Source organism: Harpia harpyja, chromosome 3 (genome assembly GCF_026419915.1).
Source record: "Harpia harpyja isolate bHarHar1 chromosome 3, bHarHar1 primary haplotype, whole genome shotgun sequence".
Taxonomy (NCBI): Eukaryota; Metazoa; Chordata; class Aves; order Accipitriformes; family Accipitridae; genus Harpia; species Harpia harpyja.
This window is the reverse complement of record NC_068942.1, coordinates 54,331,462-54,358,436: the sequence shown is the minus strand read 5'-3', so window position 1 is coordinate 54,358,436 and position 26,975 is coordinate 54,331,462. Positions and strand designations below refer to the sequence as shown.

Here is a 26,975-nt window from a genome sequence, read left to right as displayed (position 1 = left end):
AGGGCAGCACTTCCCCACGGAACGGTGCGCACCGAGCGGTGAGGCGGCACCGGGCACGGCGCCAGCAGCAGGCCCGTCAGCCTGAGCATGCGCAGAGAAGGGGCTCCTAGCGGCCAGACCGGGCGTGCGTGACGGTCCCCCGCCGGGCGGTTGCCGCCCTTCCGCATGCGCACCCGGGCCGTCGGTGCGCGCGGAGGGCGGGGCTTTCCCCCCGGCACCCTGCGCCCGGGACAGGTGCAGGCGGCGGCAGGCGGCCCGCGCAGGCGCGGCGCGAGGCGCTGCGCGCGTCAGGCGGTGGCGGGGAGCGCCCCCCGGCGGCGGTGGCGGCGGCGCAGCGCGGCGCGATGGAGCTGGAGGGGGCGCGGCGCGCGGTGCTGGCCGCCGTGCGGGGCACGTGCGCTGCCGACCTGCCCCGCCTGCTGCACTGGATGCGCAACACCAGTAAGCGCGGCCCGGCCCGGGTGCTGCACTCCGGGTGCTGCTGCCCGCCGCCCGGCAGCTGGCGGGGCCCCGCGGGCGGGCCCCGATTGCGGGGGGAGGCCCGGCTGGTCGTAGCGGGCCTGAGCTGCCCCGTTCCGTGACGGTGCTGGCACCGAGCGAGCGAGCGAGCGGGCGGGCGTCCGTCCCGCCCGGTGGGCGGGGGACGTGTGTGTGGAGGGAGGGAGGGAGGGAGCGGCGTCCCTCCGCCGCGCGGCCGAGTGCGTGCCCGCCTAACGGTCGCCGGGCTGAGGGGAGCCGTGCCCGGGCTGGGGCGCTCCGCTCCCCGGGCAGGCGTTGGGCTCTGCCGGCGGCACAAGGCCGACAGGGCCCGCCGAGGCGCGTCGCGGCCGGCAGCCCCCCCGCCCGAGGCCGCCCGGGAGCGGAGCCGCCTGGCCGGGGCGAGGGGGCCGCCCGGGAGCGGGGCCGCCGTAGCCGCAGGGAGCCGGCGGCACAGCCGCGTGGGTGGCAGTGGTCGGGGGGGGCCCGAAGCCGTGGCGCGGGCAGCCCGCCTGATGCCGCCCGCCCTCTCCGACTTTAAGCGGGGGTTGCTGTGCCTGAAGCTGCCCGTTGCTGTCCGTGGGCACCGGCCCCCGTTTCTCAGCCGCCGTAGCCAGCAGGCTGCCGTGTCCTTCTGGACTGCAGCCGATGGGATGCTCAGGGCTGGGAGGGTCGCGGTTGTTCTACCGGCTGTGCTGTGGGGAGGGCCGCTCCCGGCAGAAGAGCGGGACGGATGGCTGGGGTGGTCACCTCTTAAACTCCCCAGTGTGAAACGTCAGAGGTCATACGGAGGCACTCTGCTCCTGGTGCATCTAGAGATTTCGAGACGTTGGTCTTGTCTTGTTCAACTTCACGCATCTTCACAGCAACCTCTCAGAAGCTTGAAAATAGCGAGTTGAGCTAATTTGCAAACACTACTTTCCCCGCTTAATGTCATCTTAAGTTAACTTCATTTTCTGCTCACTTTCTTGTTTGTGCCTCAGTATAATTTTACAGTGCACAAGCTGTTAATTTGCACCTGAACAAAAAGATGGCATGGAAAATCTGAATATAGACAGTGCACTAAAGCTGTAGGCATGTAGCGCCATGCTGAATAAACTAAACGCTGCTTAGTCTAGTCTGTGGGTATATTTGCGCTTTGCCATTGCAGATAAGAATCTTGAAGGCCCCCCGATCCTTTGATCCAGTCTCAAGCAGCCAATAAGTGTGCGTGCTGTTTATTAATCATTGCCTGTTGGGACGGTAAACCTGCTCCCTGGTGATCACGCGTTGGGTTGGAAAAAATTGTCATACGATAGATTACTTCCCCAAGTCATGCCCTGTTGTGCTAGGGTTATTCTTGTTCGGTTCTTTTGTTGCAGCACTTCCACTTCAGGGTGGAAACATCTTCATAAGCAAACGTATGGAGACTGTTGCACAAAGGCCAGCTATGACGCCTAGAAGTTGTCCAGCTGTTCGGGTACTTGGAACTGCAATCTCAGTGTTGCCCTGTGGTTTGCAGGTCCCAGGGCCACTCGGATGGAGGTGGGGAAGATCATTCTCTGGCCGAGCGGTCCCTCTACTGGCATCACAGGAAAGGAACCAGCTGGGAACAGAGCGTTTGCCCTCCTTGGGTGGGCACGCAGCTTTCCCACCCCAACGGGTTCTTTCCTAGGAAAGACATTGCCAGATGTTTCAGAGCATCTGCGAGTCAGCCTTCACAATTAGAGCAGGGATGGGACTCCCTAAGACTTGAAGGCCGAAGTTCAATGGGTGTAGTTAGTGTTAATTGTAACTAAACATTTTCTCTGTGTGTGTGTATGTACACTTGTATATACACACATATGTGTATGTCTACACATATGTCTGTATAGACATAATGGTAGAGCAGTCTGCTATGAAGCAATATTTCATCCCTTTCTTTTTGAGTCCATGTCTGGATGCAGTAGCATGCTCTGCTTGCTACATGATGCCTGGGTAACTGTAAATAATCTTGTTAGAAGTGGTTTTCTTCCATCCAATTTGCTCTAATTTAAAAATCTCACTGAATTTCATACGCAATCATTCATACTGCTTGTTCACTTAACGTAGATCGTTACAGCTCCTTCTACACTACATTAGTTTGTGTGGTGTGCATATATGGCTTTCTCAGCTTACTGCCTCCTTTACAAATACAGTAAAGCACATGGGAACTTAATAGTGAAACTTGAAAATGCTAAAATGTCAGTTAAGAAACACATACTTACTATTTTCTCCACTTTAATTCTATGATCATGCTTTACCTCTACCATAGGAATTTTTAGCCAATGGCATAGTTTATGTAGACTTGCAAAAATCCTTTGTCAATGAATTACTTTTAAAATTATTCTTTTTATGCTACAGCTTCCAAAAATTCTCATAGATAGATAGTTTTCTGTGAATGACAAGTAGGCTATGGTTCCTAGCCTTTATTAGATTATGATACCTCAAATATTTTTTTCTGAACTTTAATGATCTAGATCTGTGCCTAAGTCTTTCAGTGAAAGGAAGTATATATTCTTGCTTCATATTTACTCTTTGTAATTAAGATACAAGCTAAAGTGTAGATTGGTTCCAAATTTTGAACTACATTGTGCTTGGTACATCTGAGCAATCTGTGTCCTTCCATTTTTATGTTGTTTGCATCAGTGCTGATTGCTGCTGCTTCACTATGTACATCATCTTAAAACTAACATAATTAGTTTAGTAGTTGCCTTTCAATGACTTTTTAGCTCATATGCTGCAGATCAGGATACATAGGGCAATCAGGATCAAGCAGCTGAAGTAATGAATTTAATTTCATCTCTGTAGTCTACTTGACAGGCCATCGTCAGAATCTTTTTCGGTTCAGGATTCTTATCCATGATATTTTATTGTCTTTGTTTACAGGCTTGTGCTCTGATAGTAATTTATACTAATTTTCTCTCTTTTTCAGGAAAAACATTATCACTGTTAATGTCGTGACTGGATGCTATTTATTTATTTTCTGAGAAATGAAGTTGTACTTTGGGCATCTGCATCTTTGGCATTTCCTTACAGTTCTTGATTGTGTTTTGCCAAGTGCTGATGCAGTATAAAGCTATAGGTAACCATATTTGTTCCCAGATATGTCATTTGGGACATGTGTGACTTAGGCTCATTTTATTTCCCAGATTGCCACATTTGTGGAGAAATTTAGAGCCTATAGAATTTGGTCTGATGCTACTGCTTGTAGAAGTTACCAGTTTCTGAATCTGTTGATCATGATGTTTTAAGTAAAGGTATTAATCTTTGCCCAATTTTTGTGCTATCTTGAGGTGCTGCAGTCTCCCCCTCTAATGTACATATATGTGTACATGTAGGTGTATGGTAGAGGAGAGGGAATTAGAAAGCTTTGTGCCTATCTGTAAGAACTTTTCATTGTTATCCAATTAATATATTTCATTGCCTCTTTGGGCATTAACCTGTTTATGTTTTTCTACCCTGCTTTTTCTGAATGGCTGTGTCCTTCTGGTTTATCTCCGGTTTTCTTTTTCTTCACCCTGAGTGAGTACAGGACTAGAGTAGAAGAGATACCTCTCTCTCTTACTGTTTTTATTTTCCTGCAGCATTGAACAGTAAGTAAGCAGAGGCATTTGTCCAGCAGGTCACATTCCTTTACCCTTTTTGCAGTTTCCCCAAAGTTGCAGATATTTTGGGTGATGTCCCCAAAACAACACTCTTGATGACACTTTTCTTTGTATTATTTCTCTGAGCTGCTTCTGTGGCTTCATACTGACACTAACTTTTACTGTGGGTTTTTTTCCCCTCAGAGTTGTTGCATTTGAGTAATTACACTGCCCATTGTAACACCCAGGTAGTGCTGTAATAATTAATGGTGGTTGGGCAGAGGCTAGTGAGGAGCTGGTACTGAGGTTTCTGCTGCTGTACCCTGAATATAGCTAGGAAATTTGGGGTTCTTTCTGTGCAGAGTGAAAACAGTTTTATGGGAGATGCTAAAAAGTTACCAGATCTCTGTACCACACAGAAATAAAAGCCTAGTCTTTGGCAATACAGATGTAGGAAAGAAACAAACCTCTGATGAACAAAATTTTAAAAGTTGTAGGGATGGGAGGGATAATATTCTGAATGAAAAAACTGTAAGCAAACAAGGATAGGATAAATGGAAACAAAAATGGCATCCTCACAGACAAGTTGTTTTTCTGTGGTGTGTGGGTTTCCCCTCCACCTCCTACTGCCATCCTATTCCTGCTTCTGTCAAGATGTTGAGCTTATAGTTTTACTTCCAGCTGAGGAGGACTGGGCATGATTCCAGTGTTAGCTATAGCCACTAAATCGGCTTTCTTCCTCTCTCAAGTAAAGTGTACATGCAGCCTTAGAGTAAAGCCCTGCTGAAAGTGGTTGCCCTTTAGGATTAGTGTTGTCGCAAAGACAGCCCTTTTATTAATTTAACTTAGTTCGTGTTTTCTGACTCGCATGCTGTATGCATGGAATGTTATTGAGAAACTTTTCCATGGAAGATCCAAATTACTTTATAGTAAAGCAAGCTATCTTCTCTGAAGTAAAGACTCTGATGTATGTGGAACTGAGAGAACATTGAACAGGTTCTCTAATGATTTCTGACTAATCTTCATTAGTAATTATGGGAATGTAAGTGTATGCAAGATGCTATTCATTTTCTTCTTTGTATGAATACAGAATAACTAGTCATGCTTTTTTTTTTTTTTTTGGTATTGCAAATTTTAGAAATTCCATATCTTTACGTATGATGGAAGAAGACATTACTGTTTTAAAGCAGCTGCTTAGCAACACTGCCTTGCTGTTTCGCAATCGGCCAGTTCTTCCCACACACTGCAGTGAAATGTACGTCATTTCACGGTGACTTGCATTCCAGCTTTTCTTTTGAGTTAGTCTTAGATCTCAAAGAAAATGAAATAATAAGAGTTGGAAAGAATAACAGGAACTTTTGGTGTCTTAACTGAACATTTTTATAATAGGATGATTAATGCTTTAATATCCTTCTGCAATAACCACGTTCCAGAAGTTCTGGCTAAGAAAACTTGGGTGAAGCCCAAGAGCTAATTCAAACCACTTGGGGAACCCCCCCTGAAGATCCCCCTCAGTTGGATCTCGGCATTTGATGTGTAGCTTCTCTATAAACGTGTGCATGGTCATATTCTCTCTCGCTTCTCCACTGCCCAAACTCTTAAGACTTTTCAGTAGCAGGAGAGGTTGCATTTGGTAAGAATGGGTGCTGGAGAAGATAAGCAGTGAAAGCAGAATTGATCAAGCTATCTGAATACATGGACAGAGATACAGGAATCGGGCAGAGTAAATACAGGAATCCTAATTTCAAGTTTGAGATTGAAGTCACCAAACCACTCTACTTACTGGCAACTACTGAACACTTTTGCTGTACTTAGAGCTTTAATGCAGATTACAAAAGCCTATCTCAATTCATGTCAGTGAAGCACAGATAAGGTGATAAAAAGACCCTTTATGGTTTCTCATGTACTGTTGCGGAGTCTAAGAGATTTAAAAAAATATTTTTTTCAGCAAGGTTAAAACTGACTGTTCTAATACTAGCTTTTAATTTTTTTTCAGTCATGTAACAGTAAAATAAAACAATCTTACAAACTTTTTCCATTCTATGCATTCCACTAGAAACTTTTAAATATAAAGCTAAGATTTCAAAGTGGTGTACTGGTCTGAATTGCTGATTGTTCATACAGTGATGTATTACTCAAAACAATCATTGAATAATAAACTGTTGCAAATCCTCTAAGGATAAATGACATATAATTAAGTACAAATTAATTTTTTTCTTGTGGATTCACTTGTACTGGGACCAAAGCAACTTTTTAAGAGGTTGATATAGGATTTAGGCTTGTGACTTGAAAGTTGAGGGAAGTCAGTGCTGTAAGTTCAGGCTTTTAACAGGCAGTGAGGGAGGGGTATCCAACAAAATTAACTTAACCAGACCACAGTGGACATGCTGCTTTAGTACAGTGTTCTGCATATGGAGAAGAAACTTCTCATCATACTCTTAGGAACAGACCACGTTTGTCCAGCTTTTTCTATTATGTACTTTATGATCTAGGCATTATTGTGTTCCCAAACCTGCTAGGTAAAATTATCAGATGATGATTTTCACAAGACAAGAATAGGAAATAGTATAAGAAAAAACTTGACTCTTTACAGGAAATGGTTTTTGATGTTTCTTTTCAGTACTATTGTCACTGCAGGTGGAACTAAAATGGAATGAGTCACTTTAAAAGATTGAAAGCATGGGTTTCTGCAATGTAACAAGTATAATATGTAATTTTTTTGTGTGTGTGAAAAAGCAGTTTAGTACAAGGCTTCATATCCAAATTGGTAGAAGTGATTTACCCAAGTAAAATACCATTTCAGAAGAGATCAAAATAGCGTTGCAGAGCCACATTAACTGGAATATATTTCATTGTTAAAATTATGCCATACCAAAAATATTTTCCACTACCCTGTTGTTTGGTAAACTAAAATGGGATGTAATTTGATGAATCACCAACTTTGGGAGTTGGCATTAGTTTTCTTTGTTGTGACAAATGATACTGCTGCGAGAGAGGTCTCAAGAATACCAGGTACTTCTAAGTTGTTAGTCACTGAAACTTAATAATGGTGGGTAAAACTAGTGATTGTAAAATAGGTGTGTGCCTTACCTTGTTTAAAATTTAACTTTGAAGCTTCTTTCAATTTATGAATGTAAAAGACTTAAAGAACGAATAAACTCTGGTTGTATTCCTATTGGAAAAAGCTGATTACTTTCTACCAACAGCTAAGTATGCTTAGGGGTAGAAATAGTATTTAGAGTTCCTGAAGAAGTTGGTATACTGAGGTCACAGTTCGCTTCTCAAATTGTTTACCCAAAAAAGGAGATAGTAAGGTTTTAGAGATGTGGGGTTTCCTCCTTGACCTGTTTGTTCAGTGTCATTAAAACACACTGAATGATTAAATTAACCTTGTATTAAGTAACATGGAGGCTAATATTTGCTTTTTACTTCTGAGAGTCTGAATATATGTCTAGAAGACCGTAAGGTGCTTGCTGTTATGGTTGCCTTTGCTAAATCCTCTTCTGTCCACCTGACGTAATCTTCTGTTGTCATTTGGAAATCATACATTGCTTGTCTTCAGTCATGTATTTCGCAGTGCCAGGATGTTTAGATGTTGGTGTAGCGGTGCTCTCTATCCTGTGTGAGGCTTTGTGATGTTTTCTTAACTTGTGTTACATTTGCACAGAAAGGCTGAGCAGCACCAGGGTGTTAATTAGGCTTTTTGCAGTGTGTTAATTAAATTTTATAAATGCATGTTGAGTGGATCCAGTGGAACCGGTTTTTGAAGTAAAATACAAACACTATGCACTCAGACTTCCTCCATAAACAAATGATTGTGATTCATCTTGCAGTATTCCATGAACTGTACGGTTCTTTCCTGGTTAGTTGTCTGTTCAACAAACACAGGGGTTGGTTTGCATACTCTCCATTTCAGATATATATAACAGGCACTAAAATGATACAAAAAACAGTTTTCTATTTTTGTTTCTTCTTTGAAGATCCCTTGTAAGGCAATACTGAGATTCTCAAGAGCGAACAATTTATTAAACACAAGGGTGGAGTTGATAAAACTGTACGGGCAGAGGCAGAAATGCATATTTTCATATTTGGCACCTGTGTTCTGTACTTGATGGCAATCTATAAATATTTACATACTGCAAAAGTAAATGAGTTATTGTGGTAGCTGTTGCTGTTTCTTGCTTTCACAGGAATGAGGTGACTCTCCCAATCACAGACTATACACGCAAGTGCAGAGCGTTGCATGCGCAGCTTCTGCTGAAGCTGCCATTTTGTCATCTTGGAAGGAGTGTGTTCAAACCTCCTTCTCTGTTTTTTGTTCCTGCATGTTTATGCTTTACAGTATTAACTAATAGTTGGGAAGGAGCATTTCCATTCATTGTTTTTTTTTTTCAGTATCAGTGTTTCAACAGTTTTTTGTTTGAGCTGCATATGTGTTTTAAGTTTTTTCCTTAGGACCTGACTCTTGTGTGTCATAGTTTGTTTTGTAAGAAGAGCTCAGAACCCCGTGTAAGATGGTCAGTGTTGTGACAAGTATTGTAAAAATGGAAGTCAAGGCAGGGAAGGGGTGTTCTGGATTTGAGGAAGATGGGTGTGCTACCTGTGTCCCACTGAAAGTATCCATTTCTCTACTGTAGAGCTGGGACACTGAATAGCCTAGAGAGCTGTCCGCTGCTAATGTTGGCCAGAAAAGGTCACTCAGGCCATGAGGGAGCAGATCCTATTGACGCACCAGTTCTGGGAGAAAGGGAGCTGAAGTTCTGCATTTGTGGTGTGATGTGGCTGGCCTGGTGGTCCATGAACACTTCCTGCATTTCATTAAATGCTATATATGAATTTGATACTCTTAACAGGCAGTATAACAGCTGGATGAGCTCTCTTGCATAGTAATAGTATTGTTTTAAAGCATGTGCCAGATGTAGGGGCTTATTGCCCACAGGCACTGGTCTGTACAGCTGCTAATATCAGCTTTCTACTCGCTCATTCTGTCTGTAGCACGATTTTTCTCCTTGCTTCCTTAGATGTTATCCACCTCAGCAAACTCTGGCTCTTTTGCACTTGAGGGCCTGTCATGGTGCTGACGGTCCCAGTTAAGCAACAGTTAAATCTGTCCACCTTCCCTTCCCATAATCTCTGGTTTACTTCTGTGCTGTGTCACATCCATAGAAATCTTCCCTGAGCTGATCAGAAAAATCACTCACTGCTTCTGGGATGTTTGTAACAAATCTGCAAGTTGTTGGATGGACCGCGAGTTTAACAGGAGATGGGGTGCTCATTAGAGGTTTCAAATTAAAATGCTGACAAGCTGGAGCTGCTGCATTGCACCTGTTGTGTTGTTAATGCTGCTGCTGTTGCAGCTGCTGCCTCTATCCCTCCTGTGTTCCTCAATGCAAAGTCTGCATCTCTTTAGGAGCTGAGGTTCTGGAGAACTTAACTGTGAGCTCTTTGGAACAGCAAATTGTCTTCCTGTTGTATAACAACTACCAATGGTATTGTGCCCATCAGGGCCTTGGAGCATTACTGCTATACATTTAATAAATAATAAAGCAAATATATGTTAAGGGAATCCAGATGATTTGAAGTTTCTGCTGCTTACTAGGGGGGATTCAGGATTATCTATTGGAGTCAGTTTGGGGACATGTTGAAAGAACCATTTACATTTACACTCTTAAGAAGAGAGTGTCTTGCACTAATGAATGAAGGTTTCTCTAATCATTGTTCTCACTAGAGTGCTTAAGCAAAAAGCATTTCAGAAGCATTTCATAGTTAAAAGTTTTACCTGGTCTCTGTTTCTTATACTAGCCTTAAAATTTCTCGCTGTTTCTAGCATTGCCTGTGTTCCACAGGAAAGATTAAGTATATTAGCATAGAGAAGCTTGTAGGATGTTTTACAGATTTATTTTGAACCTGCTTGCCATCAAGGTTGTCTGTACTAATGTTCCCACCTGGGACAGCAATGCTAACAAACATTAACTTCTTTAAACACGTCTAAAAGCTCTCAGATCTTTTGGTGAGTGATATACATACATGTAAAAACCACACTCCATGCTCAACATGGTGGCAGTCTAAATAGAACAAGAAACAAACCAGAAGGGTTGGGGAAGAGAGGACAAACATGTCTATTTTTAGACAAGAATCAGTAGATGGGTTTGGTATATTTTTCAGGATTAGGTTTATGGTTGCTTTTTGTTGTGTTGGTTTTGTTTCTTTTACAGGTATGTAGTTTTGGCCTTTGTTTAGAACCAGTTCAGTGTCCTCAGAGCAGTGTCCAGACAAAAAGGAATTTCATCTAGTCATCCTTTTGAGGAAAATGTAACAGAAAAGGAACAGAGCACAGGCGTACAGCAGATCTCATGCTGAATGTCAGCTAGGAACATCATACTCTGGGAAGAGAGCTAATATGAAACTGGGGTGTGTAAGCAGGATGTTGGCTGCAACGTGTGAAAAGTCTGGTTAGTGCAAGTAAACATTTAGCTGGAGTAATGTGTCTAGTACTCAATACTGCAGCTCATAAAGGATGAGGGAGTCCAGAAGATCCAAAGGGGAGTGATGAGAATGATCAGATTCCTAGAAAAAATGCAGGAAAGGGCTGGATAACTGGATCTTGTTTCTTCTAGAAAAGAAGACTGACGGGACACATGATAAGTCTTCAAAGAAGTAAAAAGTTGCTATATACAGGAGAGGAGCAAACTTTTCTATTTCCATTGCAAGTGGGACAGTACTGAGTTTAAACTGGCAGAGGAAATATAGAGCAGTTACTAAGAAAAGTATTCCTTTCTAATAGTAAGTGTAGTCAAGCACTGGAATAGATTGCTAAGGGAGGCTGTGGAGTCTCCAGTGTTAACAATCTTTTTTTAAAAGAATAGTTTGGAGAAGTAGTGACACATTATTGATTCAGCCTTGGAAGAAGAAAGGATTGGTGACTTCCCAAGGTTCCCGCTCAATCTTTTTTCTAGATTTTTTTTAAAAAAGAAAAAGGTAAAACGGTGTTAAAGTAATGCAGGGATATCCTGGAAAAATAGCAAGAATGTACAGTGTGGCTTTGCAAAAATGTACTGTTTTACATCCATTCCTATTTTCTTTCACATTTGAAATATTTTGATATTTCAGTTTAAGTCATGTAAAATGTATTGTAAGTTGAACTGTTGAACTGTGCATTATCCCTGATTTTTTTGTAACCACTTTATTAGAAAGATGGTATGTATAAAAAGAAACTTGTATTAAAAAAAAAAAAAGCCTGCATTCAGGCAACTATGAGTTTTGTAATTTCTCCAATAGTTCAAAAACGTCTTTGATGTTTTTATATCTTAAGCTGAAACAGTATCACTTTGGTGGCAGCCCAGACCATCATATGTGAGTTATAAGTTTATAAATATGAAAATAATTTGAGATTTCAAAAAAGCTCTACGTTTATTTTAAGTGGCAAAGTTATTACAATCCAAATCTGTCATTGGCTGGAAAAGCTAACAAAGGCTGAAAAATGCATTGCAAATAAAAACCTTAGACATCTGGTATTGTTTATGTCTTGCAACTGTATTGTACTGGTCATCACTTAGCCCACATGATCTACATATGATTGTTCATGAGTTTTTGTTTGTCTTGATTTATAGATGACTTTGATGAGCTTGTGGTGAGTAACAATGATGTTGTGCTCAAAAATATCGCTGAAGATTTGCGGAATCGTTTACCCATCGAGGCAATGTTTAATTCAGAACATCAAGCTATTCAGAAAGTAAGCTGATTGTTATGGTCTCCTTTTGCTGAACCACATAATTTATTTGGGGACTATGCTGATTTCAGTTTTAGCAGTAGTTCATAGTAGAGAATGAGCACTGGATTGAGGTATAGGAAATGTCAGTTTGGTTCTCAGGTCTGTTGCTGCATGATTGTGTGACCCCAAGAAAGTTGAAGAAAGTTGCTTCATAGTTCTTAATACTTTGATCACAAGTTATTTGGCATAGCTTTCATTCTGTGTGGTGTGGCACTTGTCACAGTGATTCTTTAATGCTAGCTCCATAATAGACTCTAACAGCCCCCTTAAAGAAAACAGAAATACAGGGCCAGTGTTTTGCTGTTGCCATAACGTGGGCAGCCCAGAAATGATTTCCAGCTCTTTTCAGATTCTGATGGCTCAGAAAGAAGTGGGCTGTGAGTCCTGTGGGAGGGGAGAGCACCTTTTCTACTTCAGCTGTCAGTATAGGTGGAAAGTTAACGCGTTTTCCCAGAAAAGTGGTGTGTGGCGCTTAAACAGGAAGAGTGGATTGGCCACATGCAGCAAGCCTGGGAGAGTGAGGAAAGAGGAGTAGGAGGATGAAGATTATACCCCTTGAAATGATGAGAAGGCAAGCATCCCAACTGGTACTTTTGATTGAAAATGACACCCGTGTTAATCAGGGGTGTTTCTAGATTGAGGCATAAGGCATGAAGATGAAAATATTCAGACAGTTGAAGTTGAGAAGCAAAATTGCCCTTTCTCCTAAGTTTAAGTTACTTTCTCCTCATTAAAGTGGAAGAGGAAAAAACCTCCTTTACCCTGTATCCCCTCTGTAGCCAAGCAAGCACTAAGGAGACAAAATTCACAGCAGGTCTCTTACTCAGCTGTCGAAACCAGCTTGCTTTCCTTTGTTGACTTCCACTTACTGGTTATTTCAGTGGAATTTGATGATCCAGTTTACATGCAGGATTTCTGTGGTTTAATTTTGATTTGTAACTTATGAGTAGGGAAAAACTTGGATCTCGGGGATTTTGGGAAAGGTAGGGTGGTGGGGCAATTAACTGTGTTAACAGTGTAGGTGCAATTAAGAGACTTGGTTATGCCTTTCTTAGGTTTTGTTCCTCTTCTCAGATACACCAGCATCCACTGCCCATGATTCATGTTGATGCATTCCTTTATGATGATGATTTTGTTGATTCATTGTGTGAGGAGGGAAAAATGAGTAGGAGCTACTGCACAGAGTGTGGCTCATACAAGACTGCATCTTTAGGTAAGTGCTCTTTTGGGAACACGAGAAACAAATTCAGTTTAACTAAACTGGTTTGTGCAGTGACTCAGCTGGACAACACAACATCCAGCTGTTGGAGGACTTTGTCCAGACTGGTGCAGCACACAGGCCAGAATTATTTCCCATAACCAATGGAAGGAGATTCCTACACATGTAAGTTGAATTAATTTGCAGTGTATGAGTGACACTAGTTGCCCACAAAAACTGGGCAGGGAAGGAGGCAGGGCTACGTACCACTGAAAAGGAAGGTGCAAGAGGAAGACAATACTGTAAAGGTCCATGCGGTAGCCTCAGTCTCCTCTTGCACGCTGAAAAGCACCATCTGTCTTAAAGCTTGTGTGTGGTGTGGTACAGATCAGTGCTGTCGCCAGTATAGCCCAGGCATTGAAGGAGGAATGGTTTATATGGAGAACATTCTGTTCCTTAAAACCTTGGAGTTGAAATTCAAGCTATTAATGTATCTGCCCATAAAAAGGTTTGCATGGATTGAGTTGAGCCTTAGGTACCATGTTTCCTTTTTCACTTAAACAATTCCAAGTTACTTTGTTTTGAACTCTTTAATATATGTCACTGTGCAGAAAAAGGTAATTCAGTTTCATGAAGGATTTCAAAATTCTCCATGTAAGGGAAGGAATCCCCAGGCTCGGGACAGACTACTTGGCAAGCTACCTCCAATCTGCAAACCCTGGTTTTCCAGGGTCCCCAACACTGGTTCAGGCAGGAAACCATACAGGTTTTCAGCGATGATAAGTCTTCAGATTAATATTTCATTGGTTAGTAATACAGTAGTTAGTACTGCCCACCCAACACCTTTGTTCTGTTCTTATTTCCCAGAGTTTATTTCGCATTCCTTTTCCCTCATGGAACTGAAGTTTCTTTATCAACATGTACTGCCTGACCTGACAGGAAAGGTAGTGGTTGACGTTGGCTCCAGGCTTGGTGCAGTGCTATTTGCGGTAACTTCCAGCACAGGAATTCATATTTTATTACTGTGACAAACATTTTCCCTCTTCTCTGACTGCCTACTCTCATTACTCCATCTTGGACGGGTCATTCTGAGAGGCACCTCTGATCTGAGTCATTGAACAGTATAAGGTGCTGTTTACTAGCGATTTCAGTTCTTGCTCTGTTCCTCACAAGAGGGAATACAAATGATCTTGCTTATGGAGAGGAAAAGTCTGTTGTCCAACAGAGTAGCATATTGCTGTCACACATGCTGCTCTTTTGCTAGTTCCTGCTCTGTCTCTCCTTCATAAGTAAGTTTGTCCTCTATGTCTTGACCATGTCTATATATAGTTTAGTTACGCTAAATTCCTTTATGAAGGTGACAAACTGTTGAATTATACAAAGCAAGACTTTGATATGAATTTGTCTCCAAAAGCATATTGTCCTGCTCTGCGTTTTAAAATGCACATAAAATACTTCATCGAGAAACTTGAGTGCAATTTTGATTGCTTTTGGCATGGCTGGTGGAACATATGGCCAACAGCAATGCAAAACGCACATTACAACTTTCTTACAAAAGTCAATGGCTGTTTAGGGCTCAATCTTGGAAACACTTGAGCATGTAATTTTACTCATCTGAATAATCTAATTTTGGGACTACTCAAATGAGGAAATTTACTCCCATTTGTAAATATTTGCAGCATTGGGTCCTTAAATGGTAACACTTTTGCTAGCCTGAATTTGTTTTGGAGTACTTAAATGCTTGTATTGTTACAGTAGAAGATAGTCTCAAATAAAGCAGGGGAAATGTTTTAAAAAAGGAGTTCTCCTTTTTAATCATGTTCTTGGCTTGTATTGGAGGAGGGGTGACTTCACCTTCACAGGTTGCTTTTCTACTCTGAGTTGAAGGGTTTCAGAAAACATTAATAATTAGATTGTAGTAGATAGATATCTCAGATATTCTGTATCTTTAGCTTTGTTTGCCTTTGCCATTGCTGGCAAAGTGTAATTATGGTGTTCAGCAGAGACAATAGCACTTAAAGCAATATCTTCATTAGGGCCCTGTAGGCTCAAGTATTGGTACTTTTTTTTTCCTAACATCTCCAACAATTTTCCAAAATCTCAGTCCGAAACGGAACCATTATTTTGGGCTTATTATTAAGGGATAATTTATCTTTTTTCATATGTACCTGTATGAAGCACCTGAAAATGGCAGTAACACAATACTTAGAGGTGCTGACAAAGACTCTGTACCAAAATATCCCATTATATTACTGGTACATTGTCCTCCATTTTCATTCACTTTGACTATGTGTATGTCTTATTTTTGGGGTGTTTTTTTTTCCTCTTGCTATTTTTTTCTTCCATTCTCCCAAGAAACAAAAATGTGCAGAGTCTTTTCCTTTCACACTTTCCTTCTTAGACCATTTTCCATCTGTTTTGCAATTGAAATGAAGTTGGAGCTTTCCTTTTTATTATTTTGACGTGTCATTTTGGATCTTTTATTAAAATTCGTGAGACACAAGTGGGAATTGCCAGATCAGTGGCTTAGCTCTGAAAAACATCATGTCCACTGAAAGACATTTCTCAACTTGCTGTTTTAAATGCTTTCTTAATCTTAACCTGTGTTTTATTTTTTCCATTTTAATTGAAATTTTTGTATTTGTTTGAAAGGCATCACAGTTACTAAATTTCCTTTTCCTAATGTAGGGTTATCTTTATAGCTCAGCATCCCAACTGTATGGAGTAGAAATGAATGCAGACTTTTGCCAGTTGCAAGAAATGATGATTACAAAATACCAGTTCATTGACAGAATAAAGGTAACTAAATACGTGGTTTAGTGTATGTATTTTTAACCACTCTGTGCTAGTTATCCTGTTTATGTGAGTGGCTGGTAAATCAGCATTCTGAGAAGTTTCTGCCTTTGCTTGTTTTGGTCCTAAACAAAGGCTTTGCATTAGGAAAAAAAAAAAATCTCATAGCAGAGGGGAAGAGGGAAAAATATGATAACATGTTGAATTGCTTAGCCTTTTTCCTGAGTGGACTTACCTACTGGCTCATGCAAAACAGATATATCTTGGCTGTTTCTCCCAGTGAAATCAATGACATTATTGCCACTAACCTCTGTGAAACTGAGTCCATAAGATTTTCTGTTATGAATAACAAAACTAAATGTCTGTGTTTCATTAATGTTAGCGGAAAGATGTTTGTAGGATTTGCAAATTTGCATCTAAGAATACCTAAAGAACTTATGGCTATTAGTATTTCCTTTCTTGGAATGTCAGTGCATATGTACCTTCCACAAATAAAATGAGTTCCAAATAATGCGATACTGTTATGGGAACTATTTCCCTAGTCCCATTATGGAAATAATGACTACTATTTTAATGAGAAAAAAAAATTATTTTTTTTCCTTTTTGGGGAATACCAGTTATTTTGTTACCAGCAAAAATTGGTAAGTAGAATATGCTGGGTAGAATACTGGCTTTAATCCTGTCATGGATGCACAGGTGTATGCACTTGAATGGAGTCACACAAACTGCTGGGTGTAGTAGTTTCTTGGGAATTAAAGTAACCAATTTTAAACTGGAAAGAAATAATAAACATAAAATATTTAAGACAGAGTAAGCAGTATCATTGAGTTGCCTGATTCAATCCCAGTTGCTGCCAGTTTATCCATAACCTTTGGTTTTTGCATATGTTTTGTGTTCATAACACTTTATTGTGGTGAGACTGAAAGTGCAGTTAGGAACTCTGTCAAGTTAATTCAGTGGAGCTGGAGATCTATATGCATGCTTTTCAACCTTGTATATAAGCCTTTTTGTTTTTCCTTCACACCTTGTAATTCTGCTGAAGTATTCATTTCAGAGCATAAAGATAAGAAGATAATACGTTTTCAAAGCAGTGCCTGAGGACTTAGCTATTTGAGTCTCATTAGATGCTAATTTAGTCATGTGACTCCTGTTATCACACTGCTTTGAACATTTCAATCTTTAGATTTTTATTTCACCCCCAAATGAATCCTCTCTAGAGATACATACCAGCTTGAAAAATAGTCAGAATCCTGTTGCTAATAATAATTAATGACACTAATTTGAAAAACTATTAAGAGACCCTTCTTAAATAACAATTGTTTTTTCAGGATATTCTGAGTTTTTATTAGAGCATGTTCCCAAAAGACAGCAGTGTGGAATGATGTCTATAGTAGCTAAATTTGAGTGAAGCTTGTGGTTTTTTGGTCAATGTTTGGTTTGTTAAAGTACATAGAAAGTTGCTAAGCATCTTTTGCCATTTGAGCAAACACTTAAATGCTGGGAGGAAAGTAAACAGTTCAACAGATCTTAGGAAACTTGAGACCTTCATTCAGAAATTGCCTGTAATCATGAAGCCTTGGTGTGTATTCCATTGGGCAACAGAGCAGTTTTAAAATCAGTTGCTGCCTCCTCTGTTGTGCCAGCACACAGCCAAGTGGGTCAGGGAGCTGGTCCAGCTGAAAAAGAACTGAGCAAAAAAGTGGTGTTTTGGCTGGAGCAATACCTGGGTCTGGCTCATGGTGCCGCCACCTGTGCTTATGTGGTCCAACATTCCCCAATAGGAATGAGGATGTGTTTGGGGAGAATGAGGTGCTTAGGTCACTTTAGTCGGAATGGTCACCTACTCTGTAAATGCAGACTAATTTTAAGTTAAGGTTTAAGTGTTATTCAAGTCAAGGAAACATCAACGCATGTTCAAAGTTTCCCAGTAGTTTAAGCATCTTTCTGAATTGAGGCTTAAAATACTAGGACTGCCATTAGTAGGGCCTTAAGAAAATGTAGTGCTAATCATGACTTCTTGTGCTACAAGAAGTCCACTGGTGGAACAGGCCACCAGTCACATGTGTTTGGATTAAAGGACTGCTGCTCAGGTTTTTCTACGGAAAATCTGTGGTTTTGTTATTTCTGCCCCTTGAAAATAAGACAGTAAAGTAAAATGTCTTCTAGCCTCAGAAGTAGTGAGCCAAATCCCACTTACAGTCTAGGTAAATCTGGGTTCCAATACATGAGTTCTGGCAGATCTAGCTGAGGCTTGTTTTGCCCCTAGCTGTCTGTCCTGCCCCACTGCAGGAGGCTGTTGCCCCTGTAACAGGGCAGCAGTTAAGCCTGTGTCCATAATATCTCTACCACCCCAGTTTATGGTCTTTCATTTTAATCTACAGCTAGCAGTGGCTTTATGCAGAAGACATGAGTTGACAACCAGGACCCACTGTATTTAGGACTGCTGATGGTGGCCTGAGTGGTCTGTCGTCTTTCTCTGCTGCCTGAATGGTTGAACTTCTTAATCAGCTCTTCTACTGCTACAGTTTACAGTGCACTGTTTTAAGATAAATTATCGCCAATCTTAATTGTCTAAAAAGCTCTAACTTCCATGAACTAGTGGATAAATAGCTCAGATGTCCACACACTAGAGTTGAAAGTAGAAATTTGACTAGTCATTCTGACAACTAAACGGTCCCTATTTCTCAGTGAGATAGAGCCTTCAAACACTAACCTGCCAGTTCTGGGTAAGGTACAAGAACACAGTTGCTTCCTTTCCACTCACTACAGGCAGTAGTGAACAACTTGGCATAGTAATGTGTTTAAGGAGATAAAGCTGTTTATTTTACTGATTTGGAGCACTTGCAGAAAACCCGTGGAATATAGGTTTCAGAGATGAAATGCTGTGATGCCTAATTTTTTATGAACGGTAGAGTTTTGTTTCTGTTATTACTGATATTGAAATATTTGGCTATAATTGCTATTGCTGTAATGCATTCTGATAGCATGAACCACAGTCATAAACTGTGGCAACTCGTCATCTTTTCCGTACTTGAACTCTTACCAGTTGCAGAGGTGGTAGTACCTGTTTCCTCTGTCAGTCAGACCAGCATGCTTTGCGTGTTTGTTATGAGGAGGAATACATAATTTACCCTTCCGACAAGTATTGATATGTTAAGTGGGCAAAACGTTTTTCAACAGGTAAGTGTTTTTGATCTTCTATACTAACATTCAACTTCTTTGTCAGAATTAAGAATTCCTTTTTACATCTGTCCAGTGTTGGAAGGATTTGACAAAATGTGAAATGTTGAATCCATCAGGTTAGTATATTCCCAGCACAACCTAGTAATATGTCACACAGGAAAGAAAAGAAGTTGCTCAGGTTTTCTGTCCATTTTTAACATATAGGGATGCACTTTCAAAAAAATTTGTGGAATGCAAGTAATATTCAGACTGGCTTTCTCTCCCTTATCCCTTCAAAAGATGTTTATGTTTCTCCTCAGATTTGGGATGTGATGGTATTTCTCCATGTTTAAGAGGAAATCAAACACATTTTGTCAGTGTTAATGAGCATCCCTATTCTCCTGTCACTATGATCTCACCTGTTTGAAAATGACATGATGCGCTAATATCCTTTCTGGTAGGTGAAGGTAGATGAAATCAAACCAGCTCCTATGCTGACTGGAGAGGTAGTTGTTTAGTGAGGTAAAGCACTTGCTGTCCTTCAGTGCCACTGTGAGCATCCTGCCTTTCCGGCATTCCTAATCCCAGTACGTGTCATGAGAATTCAGCTGTCAAACCTGGGTCTGTATGTAGTGTCTTTTCTAGCTGTAATCCTTTAGTAACCCACTGAACCTGTGAGATGCCTTTTAATATCCTCAAAAAGCTTTAGCTAGCTTAGCTCCTTTCCTGAAATCAATGAGCATTTGTGATAAAATATAGATAAGTGAAATGTTAACAGCCATCACATACATCATCTCCTCTTTTATAGCACACAGTGTCCTAGACCAAAAGTCAGATGTAGTTTATTTCACTTAACATAATGAATCAAATATTTTAATTAGAGGAGATAAATCTGATTTTTATTCTTTAATTTTTTAAAGCTTATTCTGGTTATTTACTACAGTTTTATCTACTATAAAGCCAGTGAAATACCCTTTTTTATGACTGGTTCAAAATGGTGGTAGCAGGTGCTGTATTAGGTTGTCAAGCTTCATGGCTACTTGAAGGCTGTATTTGTCTCTTAAATTAATTTATGCCTTGTGAAATTTTTCTCCTTCAGGTGGTTCACGCAGACATCTGTACTCAGGCTTCACTTCTTCAGAAGGCTGATGTTGTTGTAATGAATAATGTCTTTGAATATTTTCTTGACAGACAGGAACAGGCCAGGTAAGCTATGTGTCCAAACAAGTTATCTAGTTCTTTGACAATGTGTGTGTAACCTTGTTAGTTATGGAAAACCTTAAGGTTGTGCTTTTTGAAGTCACATACATAAATTACATAAGGAAATTGTTTTAAACTGCCTACACTTAGGTGTTAACTGCTAAGGTGTTATGGCAGTTGTTTATTGTTAAACCCACTAAACACTGGTGCTTTGTTTACCCAAATCTTGCCCTGAATCCTTGTACTGATCTGTTAAAATAGTATCTTGCTGTTAAAGGATCTGAAATTACTATATCAGCATAAAGCTTAATCTTCAGAAAGAAGAGAGGTCACTGACTTGTGGGTGTCAGAGCTTTAATATAGATGCACTGCAAAACATGGTTATTAATGATATTTCTAATAGATCTTCATAAGGATGTGGTAGCAAACAAATACGTGGCTAAGGTTCTTCTCTTTCAGGTGCAAGACACTCACAGCTGAGGTTTTGCTAATCCAGCATTATCAGTTTAAAACATAAATAACTTCACCATCCAAAGTTACTGTGCCTTTAGAATGGGCAGTCAAAAAGAAAGAGTGCCTGTGTCTCTACCATCCCAGCCAACAGTGTGACATTTGCTAGCTGTTTCAGCTAAGGCTTGCCCTACTGCCCTTGATATCAGGTGGTAATGTCAACCAGAGAGGCACAGAGTGGATGGGTGAAGGGTAGTGGGTGTTTCAAATTGCCAGGAGATTTGTTTCCAGGCACATGACTGAGAATTCATTTGATTCTTCAAGAACTCAGGAGTATTGGTTTAATGTTGCATTAGTACCATGAAGACAAATGACATCTGAAGAATGCTGGAAATTAAATTCTTTTTAGTCTGAATTGCTGTGCTGTGAGAAATGATCTGACTTGCAAAATCAGAAAAAAATGAATGCTGGGGGCTATATTTAAATATTCCGATTGCTAATGTCTTAAGAGAATATTTTGTCACGACTGCAAAGTATGTATGTAAAGAGCAGCTTGTTGTTAAGCTTAATAAAACAGTGCGCTCAGAGACTGTGTTTTCTTCAAAAGTTTAAAGGGACTAAATGTCGTTGTTTAATCCTAGTCCAAAGTGAAGGTGTTGACAAGCATATACGTATCAGAGTTAAGAAGTTACAAAATCTTAACATTGTAAGACCATGTATTCCATCTGTTTTTAATATGAAGCTTGATTTTGTTCATACAAAGATATTTGCTTAGATATTAATAGCGACTGATAAGCATGTATAGCAAGTCTTTAAGCTTAGCCTACCTCCGGCCACTAAACTGTACAAGTGTTAGATTCATTTTATATCAAATATGGGTTTCTTACTAAAAATTGGTGACCTACTTTTAAATATGTTTCAGAGCTTGGGAATTTATTGCTTGTAATGTAAGGAAAAGAGGGTCCTTATTAGTGACAGTTCCAAGCCTTAAAGAATCGCTCTCAAAGCTCCAGGTAAGTTCCCTCAGCCAGTTTTAGCCAACACATTTTGTCACTTTCTATGAAAGTGGCAGTTCTGTAGTTGAGGTTAGCTGCTTGCCAGGATTGCTGTGAGGAAGGATGTGTTATTTTGTGCATAGATTAAAAGATGTAGGACTCTGGATTGTATTTCCGGGTTGACAGCCAACACATCTTCCTGTACTTTGATTGTCCCCACCTGTAAAATTGAAATCCCAGCCTATATCAATAGGCTGCATGAATCATTGTATTACTGTGCGTATTATTAACAATGCCTTAGCTGTGAGGGTAAAAGAAACAAAACACAAAAAGCCATATTATGGTATGAGTAAGTTTTGTGATAATCATATGGACTTCCATCAGACTTCTTCCAGGTATAGGGGTAGAACCTCAGAAGTACAGATGTATTTATAAACTTCTAGAGGCAAAACCTTGAAATGTTTTCTCTATTTAGCTCTACATTTGTGCATTGCCTTGAAACATGACAAACTGTTTTGTTAAGCCAGTGGGAGAAAGGGGCATATTAAAGAAGGATCATCCCTGAGGATACTCTTGTCTTCTGACCTGCTGTCAGCACAGAAAATGACTCATAAGATGCCAGTATGAGCTGTTAGGAGTACAGATTAGGGAGAGATGTGGTCTCCCAACTAGCCAAGTGATTGCCAGCAGGCATCTTGGATCAGTGACATAGCTTTAAATTGCAGTTGGAAACAAACGTGACAACAGTGCAACTTTCAAAGATGTTGAACGCCCTGTGTTGCTGCTGCTGTTCCCTGAGTAGTAACCGCTTCCAATGGACCAACCTCTGCTCTGTGTCCATTCTGCCATAGGTCATTGGTAGATTACAGTTATTATGTGTATGATGCCTAGACAAATTATGTGGGCTGGCTTTAGTTAGGAAACAAACTCAGATTATACATGACAACGTTATTTATAAAGTGGCTTGCTTGCCACAGTAGTCTGCTTTAGAGAAATTGAATCATTTGTTGCCTATATGCTGATGGGTGAAATAGATCCTCAGCCCCAGGAGCAGCAATGGTATCATTTAACCTTTTCTTGGAGCAGGCAGTAGTTACACAGCAGCTGAGAAGCCCTTTGTAGCCTTAATACAATACTCCCTGGGTGTAAAACAAGAAAGTACCTGTGATTCTTCCATGGTACAGTTAGCTGTTCCCTCAACACTTCTGTCAGAATGTTGCCCTCTGATCAGGTTGCTTGAGGCTTATACAAATGCATATAGAGAAGTGGTTGTAACATGCTAGCAAAACATCTAGACTACTGACTGAGATAATTTTTAAAACTTATCTTTATTCTCTGCTATTTAAGTTAAATGGCATTTCCAGAAATGAATTTATCATTGCTGCGTAATTTGGAATGACTAATCTCTCTTATTATGTCTTGCCTTCTTAATGTTGTACTGACCTTGAAACTCCTGCTGTGTTTCTCAACATTGTGTTAATATAAGGATCTGTTTTCATTGTTTCAGACAGACATACAGCTCAGCCAATGGGTCAAAGAGATGGAGCTAAACTATGATGTGTATATGGAAAAGGATGTTGACAGAGAAGCACTTGAACAAATACATTTATACAAGATTCTCTAGTACCTGCAAAAATTTACTGATATCATTGTAATATTTTGGACCTAAAATGAATTTGGATTGATTTGTATGAATAAATCAGGTCAAAATTCTTACTGTAATTAATCTGAGTCGAATCTGTGGTTTGTAATGAAAAAGTCTTTTGAAACAAGTTTTCTTATGGAGGCATTCTGTCTCAACAGAAGTATATTAACTTTTAACTAAGAGATAGCCTTATGGTTTAATTTTTGCAGAAATGTTAGAAAGTGGCTACATACTGATGCTAGAAGAATTTTTGTTCACTAGCATTGTGCACTGCTCATGTTTGCTAAATATATCAAACCTAAGAATAGCGAATCTATTAAAGTGAATGATAAGAACGCATTTAGCATAATGTTAATTAAAAGCTGCAGTACGTTAGAGTTTGCTGGTTTGTTTTGGTATAGACTATTTATTATTATCAGTAATAATATTTATTATTAACAGCATTATCTTTAATGTTCCTCCTATGGAATTTGTAGGTTTTCTTTCCAGGGTCTGCTTGATAACTAGAGCATCTACTGGCATCAGTTATGAGAAGCAAGTCCTTCCATTTAGTTGTCCTTAATGTGGCTATTAATGTAAAATACTGAAAGACACCAAGGAGCCATTGAAAATTAATACAGCAAGTCTGGGACGACAGAACTCTGTTCCACTTTCTGCACTTCTGCTGGGCATGGTAGGAAGTGTAATAAGGGGTTAAGAAGCTGAAAATTCTGAACAGGTGTCACAGCTTAGCAGAGGCTTGGTGGTGGCGTAAAACATTGGAAATTCGTAACAGAGCCTCCTCAGAGAGAAAAGATCCACATACGCCCACCACATTTATATTTAGATTTTACATTCTCAGGATGTGAAGCTTTTAGTCAGCTGAAGAACGTTATGGTTTTTAGCAAACATTAACAATCCAAGTGCAAAAATACTAGGAGTTTTGGACTAAGTGCATTGTGAATTTAGAAGCATTGTTAGTGTCTAAAAGTTTGCTACACAACTTATGTCTAGTGCAAATGGGAAAACTTTAAATTGGATTTCAGTCTTCAAATGATTTACAGGTCAGTGAACTTGATAGTATATGCTGTAAGCAAAAAGGAGCAGTGGCCATTAGGCACCCACTAACATAGTAAGCAAATGGTACTGTAGAAAGGATAGTGAGTTTTAAGAAGTCTTATTTTTCATGGTCTGTTTGGAGTGGAGGAGGACGTTTTAACTTGAATGATACTGAACCGCTGCCCAAATACTGTGTGAATCTATTCTTCATGCATTTAAAAATGAACAAAGATGGAAAGCTTTTCTCTAAAATGTTTATTTTATTAAAGTACAATAACTGAACTGTTGATTACTTTGTTGTCAATGAGACAAATGTCCCTATAAAGGGAACCTAGGAGAGGCTAAGCAATGGGGTGGAGGTAGTGCAAGGCTAATAGATCTAACAAGGAGAGAATAAAAAATGAGAAAAGAAATGCATATGCAATTCAGAATGAGGAAATGAGCACTATAGTAATCAGTACAGTACAGTGGAAGCTGTGACTGAATTTGGAGTGTATAAATAGGCTGCTATAAAAGGAAAACTGACTGGATCTTAAAAAGCTACTTCATAACCCTACTGTCATGTGAGAAGAAAACACCATGTCGGAAGGTTGCTTACTTCTTCCAGAGGTCCTGCAAGATCTCCCGAATCAATTGTCAGGACTTTGGCTCACAATACTGGGTATAATCTTTGCCCTGCACCTTTTTTTGGTAATACAGGAACTATAGCTTTCATTGCAGTTGTTTCCCCTCTTCATGCTGAGTCTTCAAATACTTTTTTGGGTGTTGATCTCAGATTAAAAATATTTCAATAGACTGGAGCAGATCACCAGCATATTTAATGACATCTGTATCCTCTGACTCTGGAAATAGCATGCACGCATCTGGAGCTCATATGCAACAGAGGGTGCAATAGGGAAGCTCCCCCTGTCTTTTTTAGACATCAGGAGAAACTCAAGAGGTGAGTTCAAGCTGCTGGAACTTCTGTCTTCCTCTCCTGTCCTTAACAGGTCCTTGATTTAAACCCGTACCCCGACACGTTCACAGAGAAAAGGTGGTGGTAATTCAGTTTGGTTTTGTTAAACTGATACTCAGAAATACAACTCCTCTGTCCCTTTAGACATCTCTTCCTAACTTGGATTTATAGGGCCAGAGCTCATAGGGCCATTCTTAAGGATGTTATGAGCTGCTTAACTTGTCTGCTGAAGAGCTAGAAACAACTAGTGTGTGAAAGAAGGCATTAATTGAATTTGTCCCTTTTCCAGCTTTAACTTTTGTTATCTGGCCCCTTCTAGTCCTGTTATAGATTCCCACACACAAGGGTAGCCAAAGTAAGGTGTGAGGAGGTTTGCAAAACCCTGTTGTGTGAAAGTGGGCAAATCGGTCCTCCCTGTGTACGCTCGGGCGGCCTTGGACATCAGCTGAAATCCTCCCAAGAGTGTGTGTATTGCCTCAACTCAGGTTTTGCTTTTTCGGCTTGAGGAAGCTGCCAAGGGTATATCCAGGGTGCCGAGTCCTTGTTCTCAGTTCTGCTACTGCTGTATTGCATGGTATTTGGCAGATGATTGAACTTCTTTCCTGCTTCAGTGTCTACAGTTAAAATGTGAATAACATATCCAAAATCAGAGCAAGGTTGTGAATTAATTGAATATCAGTTGCTTTGAGATTGTCATATAAAACGCATTAAAAAGGCAAGCTGTTCTTTGTAAACTGACCTAATTTAAAAGACCCAAAAGGCAAAGAAAATATCAGTACCTCTCTGAGAGAAACTTTCTGGCCCTTTTCTTCACAAGACAGCATTGAAAAGGAAGCCTAGATTAACCACACTACAGTGCTGAAAATGGGTATGTAATTGTTTCCTAGTGTCCACAGTTTTTATGCCGTCCTTGCTGTTAGATGGTCACTGGTGTTGGGAGGGGGGGAGGGGGAGAAACAAACCCCCACTGGTACCCAGATTTTTGGTTTTGTGTGCAGGGCAGCTCTGTGACAGCTATCGCAGATGGCATGGTGGCTGTTGCAAGCTGTCAGCCCTTCAGCTGCTTGCTGCCCCGAACAGCTCTTGGGCTGCACGACCAGTGTGTTACATCTTCCTGTGAAAGACAACTCCGTGTATGACCTGATGGAGATCCTAACGCCAGCTATGACATGGAAACCCTGTGGTGGTGAACAACTCATAAATCACAAAATTTCACATTTGTAGGCCTGAATTAGAACAACTTAATCTTGAGGGAGCTGTGCATCTGCAGTGCTTGTAATCACCAGCAGTTTCTGGCACACACGGAAAGCAGCTCCACTCTTCCCTAGCAGCATAACCTTCCCTGTAGTACTCTGGCTTCTGCAGAATGAGCTATCTGAAATTCAAATCCATCAAGAACTACTTCTGTAAACCAAAGAAGACTTTTCAGATCCACCGTAATAGGGCAAAAACTGTCAAGTGGTAAGAATGATAGATTACCTTTGCAGACAAAACATTGCAAATATTTTCGCTCGAGATTGTTTTTAAAAAAACCCATCAAATGCCTGGTGTGGGCAGCCTGGCTGTCAAAGGTGAGTCACTTCCCATGTGTGGTTTTTCCCAGTAAGTGGTACTGGAAGGGTCTAAATGACCCATGCTTGGGAAAACTTGACAGTAGGGCAAGCCTGAAAAAAACCCAAATCCATCTCCTTCATTCCTCACCATTTA

General features: G+C 40.5%; 1 protein-coding gene across 6 annotated transcripts; it reads left to right on the top strand.

Moving 5' to 3' along the window:
- Positions 1–330: 330 nt before the first annotated feature.
- On the top strand, positions 331–24,595 carry LOC128139755 (uncharacterized). Of its 6 annotated transcripts, none has more exons than XM_052782602.1 (8): positions 331–441; positions 11,672–11,793; positions 12,907–13,045; positions 13,898–13,974; positions 15,719–15,829; positions 20,085–20,191; positions 21,558–21,648; positions 23,138–24,595. In XM_052782602.1, exons 1-8 carry the CDS (start codon positions 345–347, stop codon positions 23,252–23,254), a joined length of 861 nt encoding a protein of 286 aa, XP_052638562.1. In that variant the 5' UTR covers positions 331–344; the 3' UTR covers positions 23,255–24,595. The 6 variants fall into 6 exon arrangements, with proteins under 6 accessions (XP_052638562.1, XP_052638561.1, XP_052638564.1 ...); XM_052782601.1 differs by having other exon boundaries at positions 13,898–14,019; XM_052782604.1 differs by having other exon boundaries at positions 12,888–13,045; positions 13,898–14,019.
- The last annotated feature ends 2,380 nt before the right edge of the window (positions 24,596–26,975 follow it).